Source organism: Myripristis murdjan, chromosome 23, assembly GCF_902150065.1.
Source record: "Myripristis murdjan chromosome 23, fMyrMur1.1, whole genome shotgun sequence".
Classification (NCBI taxonomy): Eukaryota; Metazoa; Chordata; class Actinopteri; order Holocentriformes; family Holocentridae; genus Myripristis; species Myripristis murdjan.
Genome location: NC_044002.1, coordinates 25,139,699 through 25,156,412, shown reverse-complemented (window position 1 = coordinate 25,156,412; position 16,714 = coordinate 25,139,699). Strand labels below are relative to the sequence as shown.

At 43.1% G+C, this 16,714-nt stretch overlaps 1 protein-coding gene across 1 annotated transcript in view; it reads right to left on the bottom strand.

Annotated features, from left to right (window-relative positions):
• syn3 (synapsin III) overlaps positions 1 to 16,714 on the bottom strand; it is a 130,646-nt gene that overhangs the window by 77,128 nt on the left and 36,804 nt on the right. The window contains exons 4-6 of the mRNA XM_030045653.1: positions 16,299 to 16,390; positions 2,278 to 2,434; positions 595 to 684 (exon numbers count right to left, since the gene is read on the bottom strand). Of these exons, the coding sequence (XP_029901513.1) occupies positions 595 to 684; positions 2,278 to 2,434; positions 16,299 to 16,390 (339 nt within the window). The remainder of the gene's footprint in view (positions 1 to 594; positions 685 to 2,277; positions 2,435 to 16,298; positions 16,391 to 16,714) is intronic.

Sequence of the window (16,714 nt, the reverse complement as noted above, 5' to 3'; positions counted from 1 at the left end):
CAGCTGGTACAAAATGCAGGTGCAGGGCTTTTTCTGAGAGATGAGACCAAATTGCACCAAATCCTTGCCTCCCTTGAGCGGCTTCCTGTAGGTTTTAGAACTGATTATTGAGTATTAGTGATCACTTTTAAAGTCCTTCAGGGTCTTGCCCCTGATTATATTTTAGTTTAGTTTTGTTTTTTTAAACTTTTTATACCCCTGAACGCAGCTTAAGCTCTCAGACAGGACCCTTCTTACCATTTCAATACACGCTTTGTTAGAAAAAGGGATTGGGCCTTTGTTGTTTTCACCATTTTTACCACTGTCTACCATTTTTACTTTTTTACCATCTGGAAAATTGCAAAATAAATAAAGTTTACTACTATTATTAGTAGTAGCAGTAGTAATAATAATCCAAAAAACAACTAAAATAATACTGAGACAATCAAGGAAATTTACTCTTACTTTTGTTTTACACAGACTTCATCTTCCCTTTTTTCTCCCATAACTACTAAAAGGCCCGGCTGCTGTATTGCTGCTCGCAGCTATACATTGTGTGTGTGTGTGTGTGTTGCCGCTTTTGTTCGGAGAGGAATAATATCTGCAGGCACTCACCATCTGTGTGTGGTTGGGGTAGAAGGTTTGTTCATTCAGGGGGAACTTCTCCGGGCCGAGGGAGTGGTAGAGCTTAATCATGTGAGAAAACTGCAAGCAGAAATAAACAAGACATTTAGGCGTCATTATTTAAAACACTGAGACAGAGGAGAGGAGATAAGACGGGGTTTAAGTTACACCCTCGTTCACAGCACTACATTTATAACCTGCAGACTCTCGACACGATGCGGACGGATGGACCTTCGGGTGAATCAGAGCAAAGACCTTGTGCAGGCCCGGGAGGCTCCCGAGGCCGCTGATGGGACGGGGTATTTTGTCTAGTTGGACATGTTTTGTCTGGCCGCTCAGACGGTAATGAAATGTGAGCGGGAGCCGGCACACCTCAGCGCCTCTGAGCTGACACCCACACTGTCAGAAACAACGGCCACAAATATGTCTCCCCAAGGAGCTCCGGTGGTCCTTAAAGGCAGCGTCCACCCTCCAGTCCTTGTAAACTGGTGTGTTTAACTGGTTTTTAATATTCAATATGTGCTAAGAGGTATTTCATGATGTGTTTTTTTGGTGTAAACATTTTTCCTCAACCTGCTTCATTTGCTTTCACTGTAGTTAGTGATTTCCTACATTTCCCAGAATGCCTTCTGACAACCTCCAGAGAAGAGGCCTGAACTCTCTGTCAGAGACTGAGACTGTGGTAAAAATAGTTAAAAGAAAGAAAGAAAGATATCCCTTAAAAAGGAACAGTTGACACAAAATTCAAAAAAGTGCAGTCTGTCCATCCAGAGAGTTTCTGCATGGTTTGTTGAGGTTTCTGGCCTGTCTACCTTCACTTCAATACAATATGGCTGGGATTATTCTGTTTTATGGAACTCCAAATGTCAAAAAATTGTTGTTTCCTGCTGAAGAACACCAGCAAATTATACTATCTGCCCCCACGGACTATGAATTGGGGGCAGAGAGATACAGCTCATTGTTTTGTTTTGTTTTTTTGCAGCTTTATGGCAGAATGGAAACCCTGCCAAATCACAGCTATCTGGATGGATAGACTGTTTATTTGTATTCTGGAGAACTGTTCCATTAAAACCCAACTCTTCTCTTGCAGTTGCATTGCATTCTGGTCTATGTGCTGCTCCTGTTGGTGCAAAATGGCGACTCTAGAAAGAAGATCTTGTGATTGTGGCACCAAATCCTGACGCTTACCTTGGAAGTTTTAGATCCTGAAAATCTTTCTGATATCAACATCAAACTGGAGCTGTTGGAAATATCTGGACATGATGTCACCTCATTTATGATTGGCTAGAAAAAAGTCAATGTCCAATGCACATCAAGTGTTTTAAGATTTTCCATTAATGTTCTTATTTCGGGTGTGTGGGACTCCTACAGCGACATATTTCTACCTTTTTGAAGAATATATTCTTATACTACAGCTTCAAATTATGTGCCTTTTGGGGGTTTATGATCGCACAGGAGATACACATGAACCCATACTGGGTTCAGCCCCAGTGACAAGCATTTGTACCCTTACAGGTTCTCATCTTGTAGTTTGTTTTCTGAGAGTGCAGGGTGAGTAATGAGCCTCAGACAGGTGCTGCAGCTCCCTTCAATGGCCCATATAAATCAGGGGGGAACTGGGCTGCTCTGTGTGGGCTGTGGTGGAGGGAAGAGGCGGGCTGAAAGATCACCTACCACCCAGGGCTTGCTGCAGAAGTTGTAGATGGAGAGGAGCGAGTTGATGCTCGGGACGCCGCCGAACTGCAGGCCGATCACGAGGCTCCGAAAGTCCTCGCCCGGCGTCATGCTGTAGGCGTGCTGACGAATCAGGACGAAGTCCGGCTTGAACGACCTGCAGAGAGACGGGGGCGAAAACCAGCAGGGTTTACATCAAATTCAAAAATTGGTCAAATCACTGCATAAGGCACCTTTAAAAAAAATGTCAGTACTTAAAAAGAGGAGCAGCAAGGCAATAAAGACTAATTCACAATTTTAGATACATGTACACATATGTAGAATTTTATGAACATATGAAAATCATTAAAATATGATGGGAAAAAATGTTGAGGGTAGTGTGACATCAAAACAAAAATAGTCTAAAATAGGTCAAATGAAAATAAAAAACAAATGGGATAAAATAACAATAAATAATGATAAACTATGATAAAGAAACGAAGTAAAATCAAATACAGTGATGAGAACACACACAAAGCGAGGTGACACGGTGAAATCTTCAATTGTTTTCAGGGTAAAATGATATTTGCCAAAGCTGCACACCACAGAGCCTTAGTGATTACTCACTGTGTTGTGGGGAAGTCCGAGTTTAATCCTGACTTAACATTTAAAAACTCTAAAATCGAGAGAATCTGAGACAGCTAAGTTCAGGATGTGAAGGGTTTGACCCCAGGACGGAGAGACGGCTGAGGGACACGGATGAATTTGGGAGCCATATTCCAATTTTTACCTAAATTTCAACAGATTTTAAGGCCTTGGTAATGCACCAATTTGCTTCAACACTTTACTTCACAGGCAACATATCTCAAATCTATTGGACCGACTGTCCCTGTAATTTGGAAATCAGTTTCATGCTCCCTGAAGAATGAACCCTGTTAATGTTGGTGACCTCATGACCTTTCGTCTTGCACTACCACTAGGCTCAGCAGATTGCACACAAGATATTACAATATGTTACACTCTGAATTTAAACCTGCAGATACTTTGGTATGAAGAAAATTGAAGTCAACAGATTAAGTTTATTTAAACCTCCCCCCTGAAGGGCAGATCTATTTGACTCAACTCTAGGGTGCCAATTTTGGATCAGTGGTTTGCCTGGATGGGTATGTTTTGCAGCACGTGTGTCCACGTCTCACTGAATTTGCTGTTGAGGTGTTTTTGAGGCAATTCGACACAGATCCAGTCCCTTCTCGTGTCCTGATCCAAAACCCCGCCGCTCCCCTGTCGTCAGCCTTTACTGCGCCGCTGATGAGCCGCTCAAAGGGCGCATTAGCATATCGCCCGAGCGGTGATGACCGCCGGGCCCGGGCTGCTGGGATCGTTAAACATAAATGTGGCGCTTCGAGGCGATGTTCGGCCCGCCGGGAGCCGTCACGAGTCCGAACGAGGAGACGGGAAAACAAAGTTAATGGGTGACAGACACACCGGCGGTGGAAGGGCAGTGCAGCTATTAACGGTGGCCTAGTGAACGCCGCCCTGCTGAGGCCTCTGAGTCATAACGAGGCTATGAAAAGGTGCAGTCTGTCTGTTTTTACATATTTCACACACAGTAAAAGCAGGGAATTTTTGTGTCTCTATTATCTGTTACTGAACATCAACTGCTCACCTTAAAGGAATATTCCAGTGTTTTGGGCCCTTTTCCCCGACTTCCCCAGACTAAGACCAGATGTTGGACACCATTTTCACCTCTGTACGTCCAGTGGTTCAGTTCCTATGGGTAGCATTTTGTGTTAGCTTAGCATAAAGACTTGAAGTCTATGGGAGTGGTTAGCCTGGCTCCAACAGAAGTGGAAAAACTAAATATTCCAGGATGTGCATGTAAATAAGACATCTTCAGAGTTGCTGTAAGGTTTAATTTTTCACTTTGACGGTGCCAGGCTAAGGACTCCCATAGACTCCAAGTCTTTATGCTAAGCTAACAGGAAATGCTATCCATAGGAACTGAGCCGCTGGTTGTACAGAGGTGAAAATGGTGTCCAGCATCTGGTCTCAGTCTGGGGAAGTCGGTAAAAGGAGATTTTGCCCAAGACGTTGGAGATTTCCAGTAAGAGGAGAGAGGGGGAAGAATTTCTTTTGACCCCTATCTAGGACGCCCCATCGTTCTAAATAAATGGGAACAAATGGAAAATGTGATTGTGAGAGGGTCAAGGCGATTCTGCTGGAGAGTCAGTCACACTTCCGGCTTCCCTCGGTCATCAGTGTAACATATTTGACTCCATAAAAGCAGCTTTCCATTTATTGTGACTGCAGCTCTTTAGTATTTATGTATTTGCTCTTTAGTTTAACAGAAACCTGAGAGGGAGAAAATGTTCATGATGTGATACTGCGGCACTGTAATAATTCATATTTTAACACCTTTGGGAACTCTTTTAAACTGGAAAAGCTATTCAGATCCTGATTTCACAAATTAGACTGTTTTAATCATATTTTAGTACATTTTGCCCAGTTTTTGCCCAGTTTTTGTCAACAGAAACTGCCGCCGTTTTAGTCGCTGAAAAAGAAAGTTTGAATCTAAGTGTACTGAATATTGTTTCAATTGTTTCCTCTGAAATATCCTCATTAAATTATTTGTATTTGTTAGTAACCTTTATACACAGACACGGACTTTTTCTATTTTGTATCTAGATTTTTTTTGTTATACTGTGTGGAGTGTTGTGTTTTCATTCGTTCATTTCTGGCATTTTCATCTCATTTTTATTAGTTGATGAAAGAGTTATTATGTTCTGTTATAGTTTTTGTATACTAAGGTTCATTTTTATTTATTTTTTGTCTCATCTTTGTCCTGGAGAGTGTTGCTGACCAACACTTACAGCAGCCCAGAGACATAACTCTGCTGAGCTGAATGCTGTTCGCACTGAAAGGTGAAGCTGACTCGTCTCGCTCAGGTTCAGCGTCCTCGCCGTCCTGTGCTGCTTTTTGTGTTGAGTCTTTCTCAGCTCTGCTCCTCCCTGTGAAGAGGCAGTTTACATTCTGGCTGTCTAATCAGAGACTGTTTAGATCTCAGAAGACAGATGGACACAATTAACTGCATGGCAAAGTAAAATAAAAACAGGAGGACTCTGTGCTGTGCTGAGGGCTCAAGTTCACTGAGTTTTATTTGGGCTAACAGGACAAATCTGTGACTTGGGATGAGAGGACGTCTGGCTGACCTTTAGGACTGAGGACAGCCGTGTCCATCCATCTGATCAACACTTTACTGAAAATCTACAGGGCAAACTTAGATTAAATCATGCTCCTCAGAGGATGAACCCTGTCAATTCTGGCGACCTCACTTTGGCGTTCTCATTTACAATTAAGATTTTGTCAGATTTTGTAATCAAGATAATGTGATCATTGTGCTGCATTCTGTTTTGCAACGTTGTAAATCCAAACCACTCCCTTTTTTTTTGCAGCTTTCATCCTAAAGCTAAAAGCTTAAAAGCCCAAAGTGGCTCTTGGCCGAGCTGTGCCATGCTCAGATTTATAGTTCAAGAATATTCACTGTAAAAGACAATTACAAAAACAAAAACAAATGCTTTGCGTTAAAATAATATGACTTTTGTCATAATTGAACAGCCTTACTGAGTGCTTTCTGCCTGAAATAGCAAAAGCAGTCGCACACAACCACAGCCAACCTGCACAAAATATCGCGATACAACATGGTATCGCGATATTTTGTGCAGCAATAGTGTATCGATACACGGATGCCGAGTATTGATGTTGTATCGGCAAGAATCCAGAATATGAAGTTAAAAAAAAGGTAATAAATCACAATACATGCTACCACAACACTCAGCAAAATGTTTAAAATCGCAGTAATATTGTGTCGTGACTTCATTGCGGTGATAATATCGTATCATGCGGTGATTTTTTGGTGATTGCCGCCCTTTCCAGCTCGGCAGGTGGTGGACCCTCAAGCAAAAACTGGTAAAAAAAAAAAAAAAAGCTATAAAACAAAAAAAATCTATATTAAATTGATAAACCATCATCATTAATTGTATGTTGTATTCAAAATATCGTAATAAAACTAACAATGTCTTTGTGTTTACTTTTTGGCTGTAAAAGAAAATACCAACATCGACCAAAAAGTCACCATATTGATCTTTATGAAAAGGTTCAGTCCTGCCTGCAGAGACAGGAGCTGCACGGTGACGAGGGAGCAAAAAACAAACCCGGTTTCCAAAGATGAAAAAGAAAAAAAAAATAAAATAAAGAGAGGAGAGACAGCAGAAAGGGCGACAGTGTTCCTCAGGAGTCACAGCTGCTTAGTTTCTCATTGGCGTGTACATATACTGAGTTAAAAAATCATTTGTTTTCCGTCTTTTGAGATGATTATGTTCATTTATTTCATTTAAGTTATATTTTCTTTCTTTGTTTATTTATTTGCCTCGATGCCGGAAAAAAACAACAATCACAACACACAAGGTCTATAGCTACACAGCAAAAAAAAAAAAAAAAAAAAAGTGATTAAAAGAAAAAAAGATACAAAAAAGAGAAGCAACAAAAAAAGGCTCGAGGAGGGACAGGAGGAAGCATAGCTTTTCTGTATCCTGCCCCCCTTTTCCAAATACAAGAGTACGCTCCTCAATGTCATGTTTCCACAAAAACGGGAGTACAAAGGTACAAAATAGCGTATATATATATAAAAAAAAAAAAAACTTCTAATATGTGTCACAACATATCAGAAGGTTTTAAAGTCATAAGTGTTTTTAGCACATTTCTTACAGAGGGTGTTAGTCTCGCATCCAGTAATCAGTTCCAGTGTGTGCAGACGGGTGCAGTGTTGTGTCTGCACAGCTCACTGGCAGTCAGTGTGGTAAATGTCAGTATTGGACCACAGGACACAGGACAGTGTCGGGTCTGCAGAGGCGAAGTCATGGAAACCTTGACCTGTGCTGATGGGGCCCAAAATCCCTGACGGCGCCCCCTGTCGCTTGTGACTTCAAAAGCTTGAAGCTCAGTTGTGGTACTGAAAGTAACATGAAGTAACATGCACACTGTGAGTGAGTGAGTGAGTGAGTGAGTGAGTGAGTGAGTGAGTGAGGGGTTTTCCCGTTTACAGGCAGGTGCTGCAGGCGACGCCACACCGCACGAATCAGCGGACGCACTCATCAGGAAGCTGCGTTTCAACTTTGTGCTTGAAGAGCCGAGCTGGGTTTGGCTGCGCAGCCTCAACAAAACAGCCTCAGCAGTATAAATAGCAGAGAGAGAGAGAGAGAGGGAAAGAGAGAGAGAGAGAGAGAGAGAGAGAGAGAGAGAGAGAGAGAGAGGGGAGAGAGATGTTGGTCCGATGCCACCGCGGCCGAGCAACAGCTGCAGCCGCTCTGTCGCCGCGGCCAGATCACCTCTCAGATCTGACATGAGCAGAGCCAGAGCCAGCACACACTGCAGCCCGCTGTGTGTGTGTGTGTGTGTGTGTGTGTGTGTGTGTGTGTGTGTGTGTGTGTGAGTGTGTGTGCGCTCCATCAGCCGTTCAGTCTCATCTTCAGGCTTCAAATCTTGTTTTTCTTCAAGCAAAGTTTTGAAAATTCCACCGGTGAGATGAGATAATCCCACTTGTTTCCAGTGCAGTTTCACTTGTTTCAGGATTTGTGTGCCTTGGTTGAAGAGAAACAAGATTTAAACACTGACTTTTTTTTTTTTTTGTATGGCATGCCACGTTGCACGATCACTCACACTGTCAGCATGTATTTTGGTTTATTACATGCTTATCAACATCATTATTATCACTAAATGTGCAGGTGCAGTGCCAGATATATCTGTTCTAACAAGTCATTTAGTCTCATATTTAGTCTTGTATTTAGTTCAAATCTTGTTTTTCATCAAACCAGGTCAAATATCTGCCAGTTTCCAATGAAGTGTGTGTTTCAACAAGTGAAACTGCACTGGAAACAAGTGGGATTATCTCATCCTACTGACGGATTTTTTTTTCCTTGTTGGAACAAAAAAAAGAAACGAGATCACAACAGTGAAAATGAACCTGAATCACTTTTTGTTTTTTGTGGTAATGTGTGAAATAATGAGCATGTTAGTCAGATTTGAGTTTTGAAAAAAGCTGTCTACTCATTTCCAAACAATATTCCAGGTCTGGGAAACAGGTGGGAATCATCTCATCCTACTGATGGATTTTTTTTTACCAGGTTTGAAGAAAAAACCAAACAGATTTGAACAGTGAAGATGAAGCTGAACGCCTCATTTCGTGACGCTGTTACAGAAACCTGCTGTAGCAGCTGAAGCTGCACTGGACAAACATGGATTATCTCTGGGCACAGCCAGATGTTTTCCTTGTTTTACGATGTTCAGACTGAATATGAAAAGGATAAAAGCTGTGTGTTTGCAGCTGTGGGCCTCAAAACAGCAAAATAGTTGATTCACTGAGATGAAGACAGAGAAGTAATGGATTTTCTTTCCTTCTTTCTCTGAGGTCTAAAGATTGACATTTGTTTTTTTATGCATGAACCTCCAGCCTGACAGTTTTACAAAACATTTTTTTTTTTTTACGTTTTCTTCAGCATCCCTGGAGTTAAACCGTTCAGCTCCACAACAATCTGCTGCTGTTTTGTCCCGTTTATCTCCCAGCATCTCTGACCTTCTAATGGGCTCCACAGGGATGTGTGAATTTCAGGGGAACTTTTTGTGCCGCGGCGTTATCGTCCTCCCATCGGTCTGCCTCTCGCCGATAAGGCTACTCAGGCCAGAGCTCGCTGGGAACGCCGCAAACGTCCGGCGGTGCACGGCGAGGATCTCGAACACAGCGGCTCATTGTGAGGGCTCTGTGCAGGACCGGAGAGCCGCTCTGCACGCTCAGGTGGTTCCACACAGGCCGCCGGGTGTCCGAGCCGCCGGCCGCAGGTGAGCGTCCGAACACCTCGACGGCCAGAAATCCTGAGAGGGTGAGGTCAGTGAACAGCACACAGCTCGCTCGTCTGTAACGCTTTGAAACCTGAGGAACTTCACTTGATTTATTTCAAAAACATGATGTATTTAAACATTAAACTAGGAAACATTTCCCCCAAAAGGACCAGAAAGTTACCCCCAAATATTTGTATAGATAGATAGATAGATAGATAAACAAATAAATAAAATTAACCCCCACTAACCCTGATTTTTTTAAATTACAAAAGAAGAACAGAAAATTTTACAAGCAAAAAAGGGGAAAATTCCAATAAAATTGCCAACAAATGGCCAAAATATTAGGAAAGAATTGACAAAAAACTACAAAAAGGGACCACAAAATTAGAAAAAAGAAAAAAAATCGTAAAAAATATAGTTCTATATTTCTATATTGAAGATAGTAATGCCATAAACATACACAAAAATGTGAGATTTGACAGAACTTTGACAGAGACTGAGAAAAGTCATAAAACATTACCAAAACAATTAAGAAAAATAATAGTAACTACTAAAATAAAATAAAATAAAATAAATAAAAACAAAATTAAATTAAATTAAATTAAGCACAATAAAATAAAATAAAATAAAATAAGATAAATAAGATAAAATAAATTTTAAAAAAATGAATTTTGATCAGCTGTGTGCTGTTCAGTGTCAAGAGTTAATGACCAGCTCGGTTCGTTTACTTTGATTCTAACAAATCACACATTTCTTTAAGTGACTTGTTTTTTTTTTAGGACAGATTCGGTCCGGCGTCGTGTTGCTGTGTCTCCGTCTCTTCCTGGAGCGATGGTCGTCCTCACGCCAGACCTCCGCCCCTCCTCCGGCCACGCCTCCACATCTCGGTGCCGATCTGCACACGCCGAACGCCCCGAGGGTCACGTAGAAACAGCCGGCGGCCCGGCGACAAGCTCGGCGGCTCCGGCTCAAAAACAACAAGAGACGGACATTAACTTGAATTGCACATCTGAAATCCAAACAGGAGAGGGTGTGACTGGAGCACGTCTGCTGGCAAAATGAATTAGGGGGGGAATGTTTAGCCGCCGAGCCCTGATTGCATCCTGGGTTTGCAGAGCGGTCCTGTGGGAAGAGCCTGGGACGGGGAGAGAGCAGCGAATATGAGGCTGCGAGGGCGACGGGGCGCCAAACGCCCTCCGGCACAGGGAGAAATGAGCGCTGTGAGGACTTGGAGTGAATCATCGGGGCCGTTTGTATTCACGGTTGTGTTTTCGCGGCGGGGCTGACAGGAAGCCGCCCTCAGGCCTGCTGGGGCCTCGTCTGAACCCCGAGCAGGACTGATCTGCTCCATAACAAGATGAGGGATTAGGTGTCGGGGCAGACGCTGATTAAAATGGGTTGCCACTGGGGGGTCGAAGGAGAGGGTTAAGGATTGTGTGTGTGTGTGTGTGTGTGCGTGCTTGGTTCCTGTGTGGTCTGGGCGGTAATCGTCACCTGAGGTAGTCTCGCTGTGGGGATTTGTAAAGGGACGGACGGGGAGGGGGTGGGCGTCCCGTCTGAGACCCGCGGCTTACAGGACCGAAAATTAAACAGAAACAGAAGAAGGGAAGAAGAAAAAGAGTGAACATAATCCCCATCCCTGCCTCCACCTGCGGGCCCACAGGAGGAATGTGCAGGCAGAAAATGTCATTTCATCAAGTACCGAGGATTCAAAACTTCAACTAAGATAAAAAATCTGCCACTTGTTTCCAACGCTCATCAATTTATTTCCAGATTTCTCTTGAATCAAGTGTCATTTTCTTGATCCTAATGGGCTGATCTGCTTTATTCTGCCTTGTTTCAACAGATTTAGACTTGTTCCCAGAAAAACAACAAGGAAACAAGTGGGATTATTTCATGCAAAAGCATTTTTTTTTTTTGCCTTGTTCGAAGAAAAACAAGATGCAAACACTGAAAAGGAGAGGAAATGGCCGCGGAGGAAGAGGAGGAGGAGATGACGAAGCAGAGAGTGCCGGTCTGCGGCTGATCATCCCCGGCCAGACCAGCGTTCCCTCTTTAAGTTCGGCAGCTCGCTGGAGGTTTTGGCCCCGAGCAGCACAGAAACCAAAAGGCTGACGGCAGCAGAAACGGGCCGCCGTGCCGTAACTGCAGCGCTGCATGTCGCTCCTGCACCGCATGCCACGTCGCTCGATCACACCCAGCCGCGGCATGCGCTCCCCTTTACTACGTTATCATTACTGTTAGTGGGACTCTATGTGTGCACGCATCCAAACATCTGCATTTTAACACGTCCTTTAGTCTCTCTGAGTCTTCAAATCTTTTATCTTCAAACAAGGTGGGATGAGATAATCCCACTTTTTTCCGGTGCAGTGGCACTTGATTTTCTACAGGAAAAAGTATAAATGTGTTGAGACAAGGCAGAAAACCAGAACATGACTCCTTGTTCAAGGAAGTCCTGAAAACAAGTTGTTTTACATTGGAAACAAGTGGGATTATTTCACCCCACTGGTAGATTTTTTACCTTGTTGGAAGAAAAACAAGATTTGAACACTAGAAATTAGACTAAATAATTTGTTAATTTTGCTTTTATTGCAGTGTAGGCTTCATGCTGCTGAGCTGTGAAGGCTCAGTCTCCAGTGCAAACAGCAAAGGGCTGAGGGGACAGCCCTGCCTTTTACCACACAATGACACTTCACTCAAGAAAGCATGGAGACACGTGGGATTATCTCATCCCACTGGTGGATTATTGACCTCGTTTGACGCAAAACAAGACTTGGACCCTGAAGATGAGACTGAATGCCGTGTTACGATGCAGATTTTTTTGCGGTGTGTCCTTGTTTCAGGGTCAGCGTGCACCATGCTGCCGTCTTCGCTCTCAGTTTGGCTTTGCAACAGCGTCATCAAGAAAAACTGTACATTTGCTAATAAAAAAGTTTAGAGACCGAACGAATAATCAGTCGGCAACTAATCGAGCTGATGTCTGGCATTTTGAGATAATCAGCATCGACTGCTGTTTGTTTTTCATTTTAGACTGTTTTTTAAATTTTAAAGTTATAATATGTGCACTGCAGACAGAGTGCAGATCTAGTTAAGCAAACAGAGACAAAGCGAATTGTTGTATTTTATCATACAACAATACAAAAAAATTAAATAAATAAATAAACATGATATCAGTGATATATATTGGCTGCTCCATATCAGCATTGTTATCGGTCAACCACCAAAACGATGACACTTCTGACTCTGAAAATTCTAGATTCACAATAAGAACCAAGAGCCATCTGATTGGCCAGCAGAGACTGACAGGTGCCTGACACAGAGCGCCTTTTTTTTTTTTTTTTTTTTTTTTTTTTTAGTAATTTCAGCACAATTTATTCGTTTATTCTAGCCTCTTTTCCTTGTTTCAGTTTATTTCCTCAGCTATTTTCTGAGTTCCAGTTTCTCAGTTTCACTGTGTTTCCATTAAACGCATCACAGTTGAGTGAACTCTCTTACTGCATGGCAAACACGAGAGAGAGAGAGAGAGAGAGAGAGAGAGAGAGAGAGAAAGAGAGGAAGCTCTGCACAAACAAGTGTGAAACAGCAGAACTGTGAGAACGCAGAGGGAACGCCTGCGGACAGAGGTCAGAGGTCACAGCGCTGAACGCAACACGGCCGACAGTTATGAAACACTGCATGCATGGAGAGGCAGGAGCCTGAGCTGAATGTGTGAACACGAACCACACACACACACACACACACACAGACACACACACACACACAGTCACGCAATCAGACATCAGGCTCTTAATCTGACGTTCTTGGGAAACTCTTTATCTGCAGCTCTGATACAAAAAAAATGTAAGGACTGATTGTCAGAGTGGGAGACGTGTTTCATAGTCAATCTTTGGGCTGAGAGTTAAACACAGTCCTGTCGAGTGATGGGACGATACGCTCATCTGACCATCCGACTGGAAACACGATATGGGTTTCACGACTCGATGAAACCACGACGTTCCACTCGATCCAAGATGTAAGGAAAAAAATTCAGTCTTGTGTTTATTTCTGAGCCGTAACGCCTTCCTGCAACAGCGCTGGCCAAAAAAAACTTGCCATTACACAAGTGTACCACAGCATATTAGGGCCATTGTCGGGAGAAAAATAATATGGAGCTTGACCTGGGGAAGAGGGGGGGTAATATTCCAGGAAAACTAATTTGCAAATTTATGAGAAAAAACTCACAAATTTATGGGGAAAAAAAACAAATTTACGGGAAATGAACTGTGAAAACTAGTTTGTTCTCGTCCTGTGGGATTCAGTCAGAAGGAAATCCTGCTGGTTTGAGCCCAGAATCACAATCTTCTCATCAGCATCTGGACCTTGAAGAGACGTTGCTGTGATTTGGGCCGATTCAGGAGAAAACAATATTGTGATTCTGGGAATAATTTATGAAATTCCCTGATTTTTCCCACCTGGAGAAGAGTTCTTCAAAATTCCATGACCTTCCAGGAATTCCAGGAACCGTGGGAACCCTGAATGTTGACTCTTAGGTGTGTGTGTGTGTGTGTGTGTGTGTGTGTGTGTAACCTTCCCGTTACAGGGCTCCCGAACCGTCGCCCTGCCCCATTAGTCATCGACCAATCAGACGTCTTGCTTAAAACAACCCTTGTAGAAATGGCAGTGAAGCGAAGAAGCTCCAAGAGGCTAAACCGCAGCAATTTGGCAGCGAGTGTGTGAGTAAGTGTAAGTGTGTGTAAGTGTGTGTATGTGTGTGAACGGCGGTCAGGCCATCTGCATCCAATCTGGCTCCTCCATCTCCGCGGCCATATCGCCAAAAATATTCGAGCCGCGCAGCACAATAACCTCAGTGTCAGGCCGGACAACAGGTCGCAGTGTAACGTGGGCCTCGCCGCCGCCGCCGCCCGCCTCCAATTATCCCCGCTTGGTTTGAGGCCGAGCGGCGCGTTCAGGCCGTTTCCTGCACAAACACAGCTTCCAGCGCTGATAAGACGCTGGTTTCACCAAACTGGGCCGGCGCAGGCCAGCAGCAGATCCCGGGCCCGTGCGGGACGGCCGAGAACCAGGACCAGGAGGCCCGGCGGGGCGACGCTGGACGGCGTGCGCCGAATTAGCTGATCTAATCATCCAATCAGGACGCATGAGCTCAGAGTGAAACTGCAGGGTCTGTGCCACAGCTGGAGCCGACATGGAGGGCCACCAGAGACGTGGACGGGCATAAATCATACCTAAATACACTATACACTTCTTAAAACCCACTTCTTTTCTTTAGCTTTTGATACCATGTAGGATTTATGATTTTATGATTTATGATTTTATGTGTGCATGTTTTTTTTTTCTTTTTTATGCTGTGCGGGCAGTGCATTTTATATTATTTTATTCTATTTAAATTGTAATTGTATTATTATTTTATTTGATTTTATTATTTTATATTACCTTATTTTATTTTATTTTATTAGTTTATTATTATTATTATTTTATTTTATTTTATCTTTTCTTATTTTATCGTGTTATCCTATTGTGTATTTAACCTTTTTATTCTGCTTCTATTGTGTTATCTTGTGGTGTTTTATCTTGTTGTGCAGCACTTTGGAAAACCTTGTGTTTGTTAAAATTGTGCTATAAAAATAAAGTGGATTGGATTGGATATTATATAAAAACTAGTGACACTATAATAACCATCATTAATAAACCATCATTAAACTTTACTGAGCTCAACATGTTCCTGTTTTTCTTATTTCTTTTCTATTTCTTATCATTTGATTCTTCAACTGCAGCTGACCCAGTTTCCCCTTGTAGATAAATTATCATTTAGTCAGTTTTAATTCTGCTAGGTTTCTAAATCCATGTCGTCTTTTGAGCTCAACCAGGTGGATCAGAGATGAAATGATCAGGTCTAAGACATTAAACATGTGAGACTGAGCTGAAGACCTCCAACATGGCTGCCTACTTCACTGGTAAGCGATTTTTTTTTTCCTAGGATGGTGAAGTTTTAGGCCCTACTGACTTAGATTCATTCTCTTCAGCCTCATCGTAATCCCGTGACCCTAAACTGAAGACCTCCAACAACTCCAGCAATTCCAGTTTGCCAAGGGGCTTGGTTACCATGGAAACCAACAATACCGTGGGATATGTTGGTCATGTGACATTTGGGCATGTTAGCCACATGTTATCGAGGTTTCCTTGTTAGGTTTCTGAATTCATGCCATCTTCAGGACCAGATACATTTCTAAAAAGGTACGTTCCCATGGTAACAGGGTGATAGGAAGCTTCTTTGTAAATTAGACACGGCCTTTTGGTAATCTCAGCCAATTTTCTGTTCATGCCTAACCTTAACCTTGACCCTAACCTGAACCAATAAGCCAAACGGCCAATCACAGCAAAGAAACTGGCCACCTGCGGTCCCTCCAGTATGACAGGAAGTCAGCACACACACACACACACACGCCAGGTTTGTAACATTTCACCAACAACAACAACATAGCATTATCATCCCTGCTTATCCTTCAGATGCATCTCCAGCTCTGGCTCCATGTACAAAAAAAAAAAAAAAAAAAAAAGCCCTCTGCTGCGGTAGCCACGTTTGTAATTCAGGCTCATTTTGAAACTATAAAGTGAATTTAAGAGAAACACCCACGAGGACTTTCTTCTCTGTGATTACCGGCTTCACAGTGACGCAACAGGTGCAGGGTCAGCCCACAGTTGCACAAACACCCTCAGGTTTAATACGGCTTTTTTTTTTTTTTTTTTTTTTTTAAATAGCTGGCAGTGCGAGTGTGGTTTCCTCAGAAAAGCAGCGACACACAAAACAACACAAGACAGATCAAAAGAGGTGAAAAGCCTGAATTATCCCAGTGTCTCAGATACTGTGCAGCTTGGGTGAACATGGGTGAGCGTGGCAGTAACAGCTTTTTTTTTTTTTTGGGTTGTTTTGTTTTGTCTTCCCACCGGCGTAATCATGTTATAGCCTTGGTTTCTCTGACTGAGAGCGATGTTATATATACACACAGTCATGCTCCAATGCCACCCTGAGAAAAGAAGTGGAGCCTTTGTGCAGGCTCACTCAGGCACGGCGCAGATTGCGTGGGCAAATGCGTCAAAGCCAAAGTCACCGGAGGAGCGGAGGAGCCGTGTCGGGGCCCCCGGCGGCTTACCTGACCACTTTGGTGCCGCCTCTGGTGACCTGCATGTCCACCATGCAGCCCGAGTTCACGTAGGACGCCAGGTTGATCTCGCAGAACTCCGCCTGGGGAACAAACACAGGGAACGATTAAGATTTCGGCATCCCGTTTTCAACGTCCCGCAACAAAAACGTCATGTCAGGCTTGTCGGCGGTAATTAAAGTCCCTGACTCAGCGCTGGGTCGAGTGGCTCGGAGCTAAGTGGGGCATTTCTTTACTCAAGTGCATAAAGGCTCCTCTTGTTTCCTTTGGCGTCCTGACAGAAATAGACTTCTTTCTAAAGTGGAAGTAACAAAAAAAAAAAAAAAAAAAAAAAAAAGTCCCATTGTGCTGCCGGTTTGACCCCGAGTGTCTTTCGCTTGTGAATGTCATGTGCTGGAGATGTATTT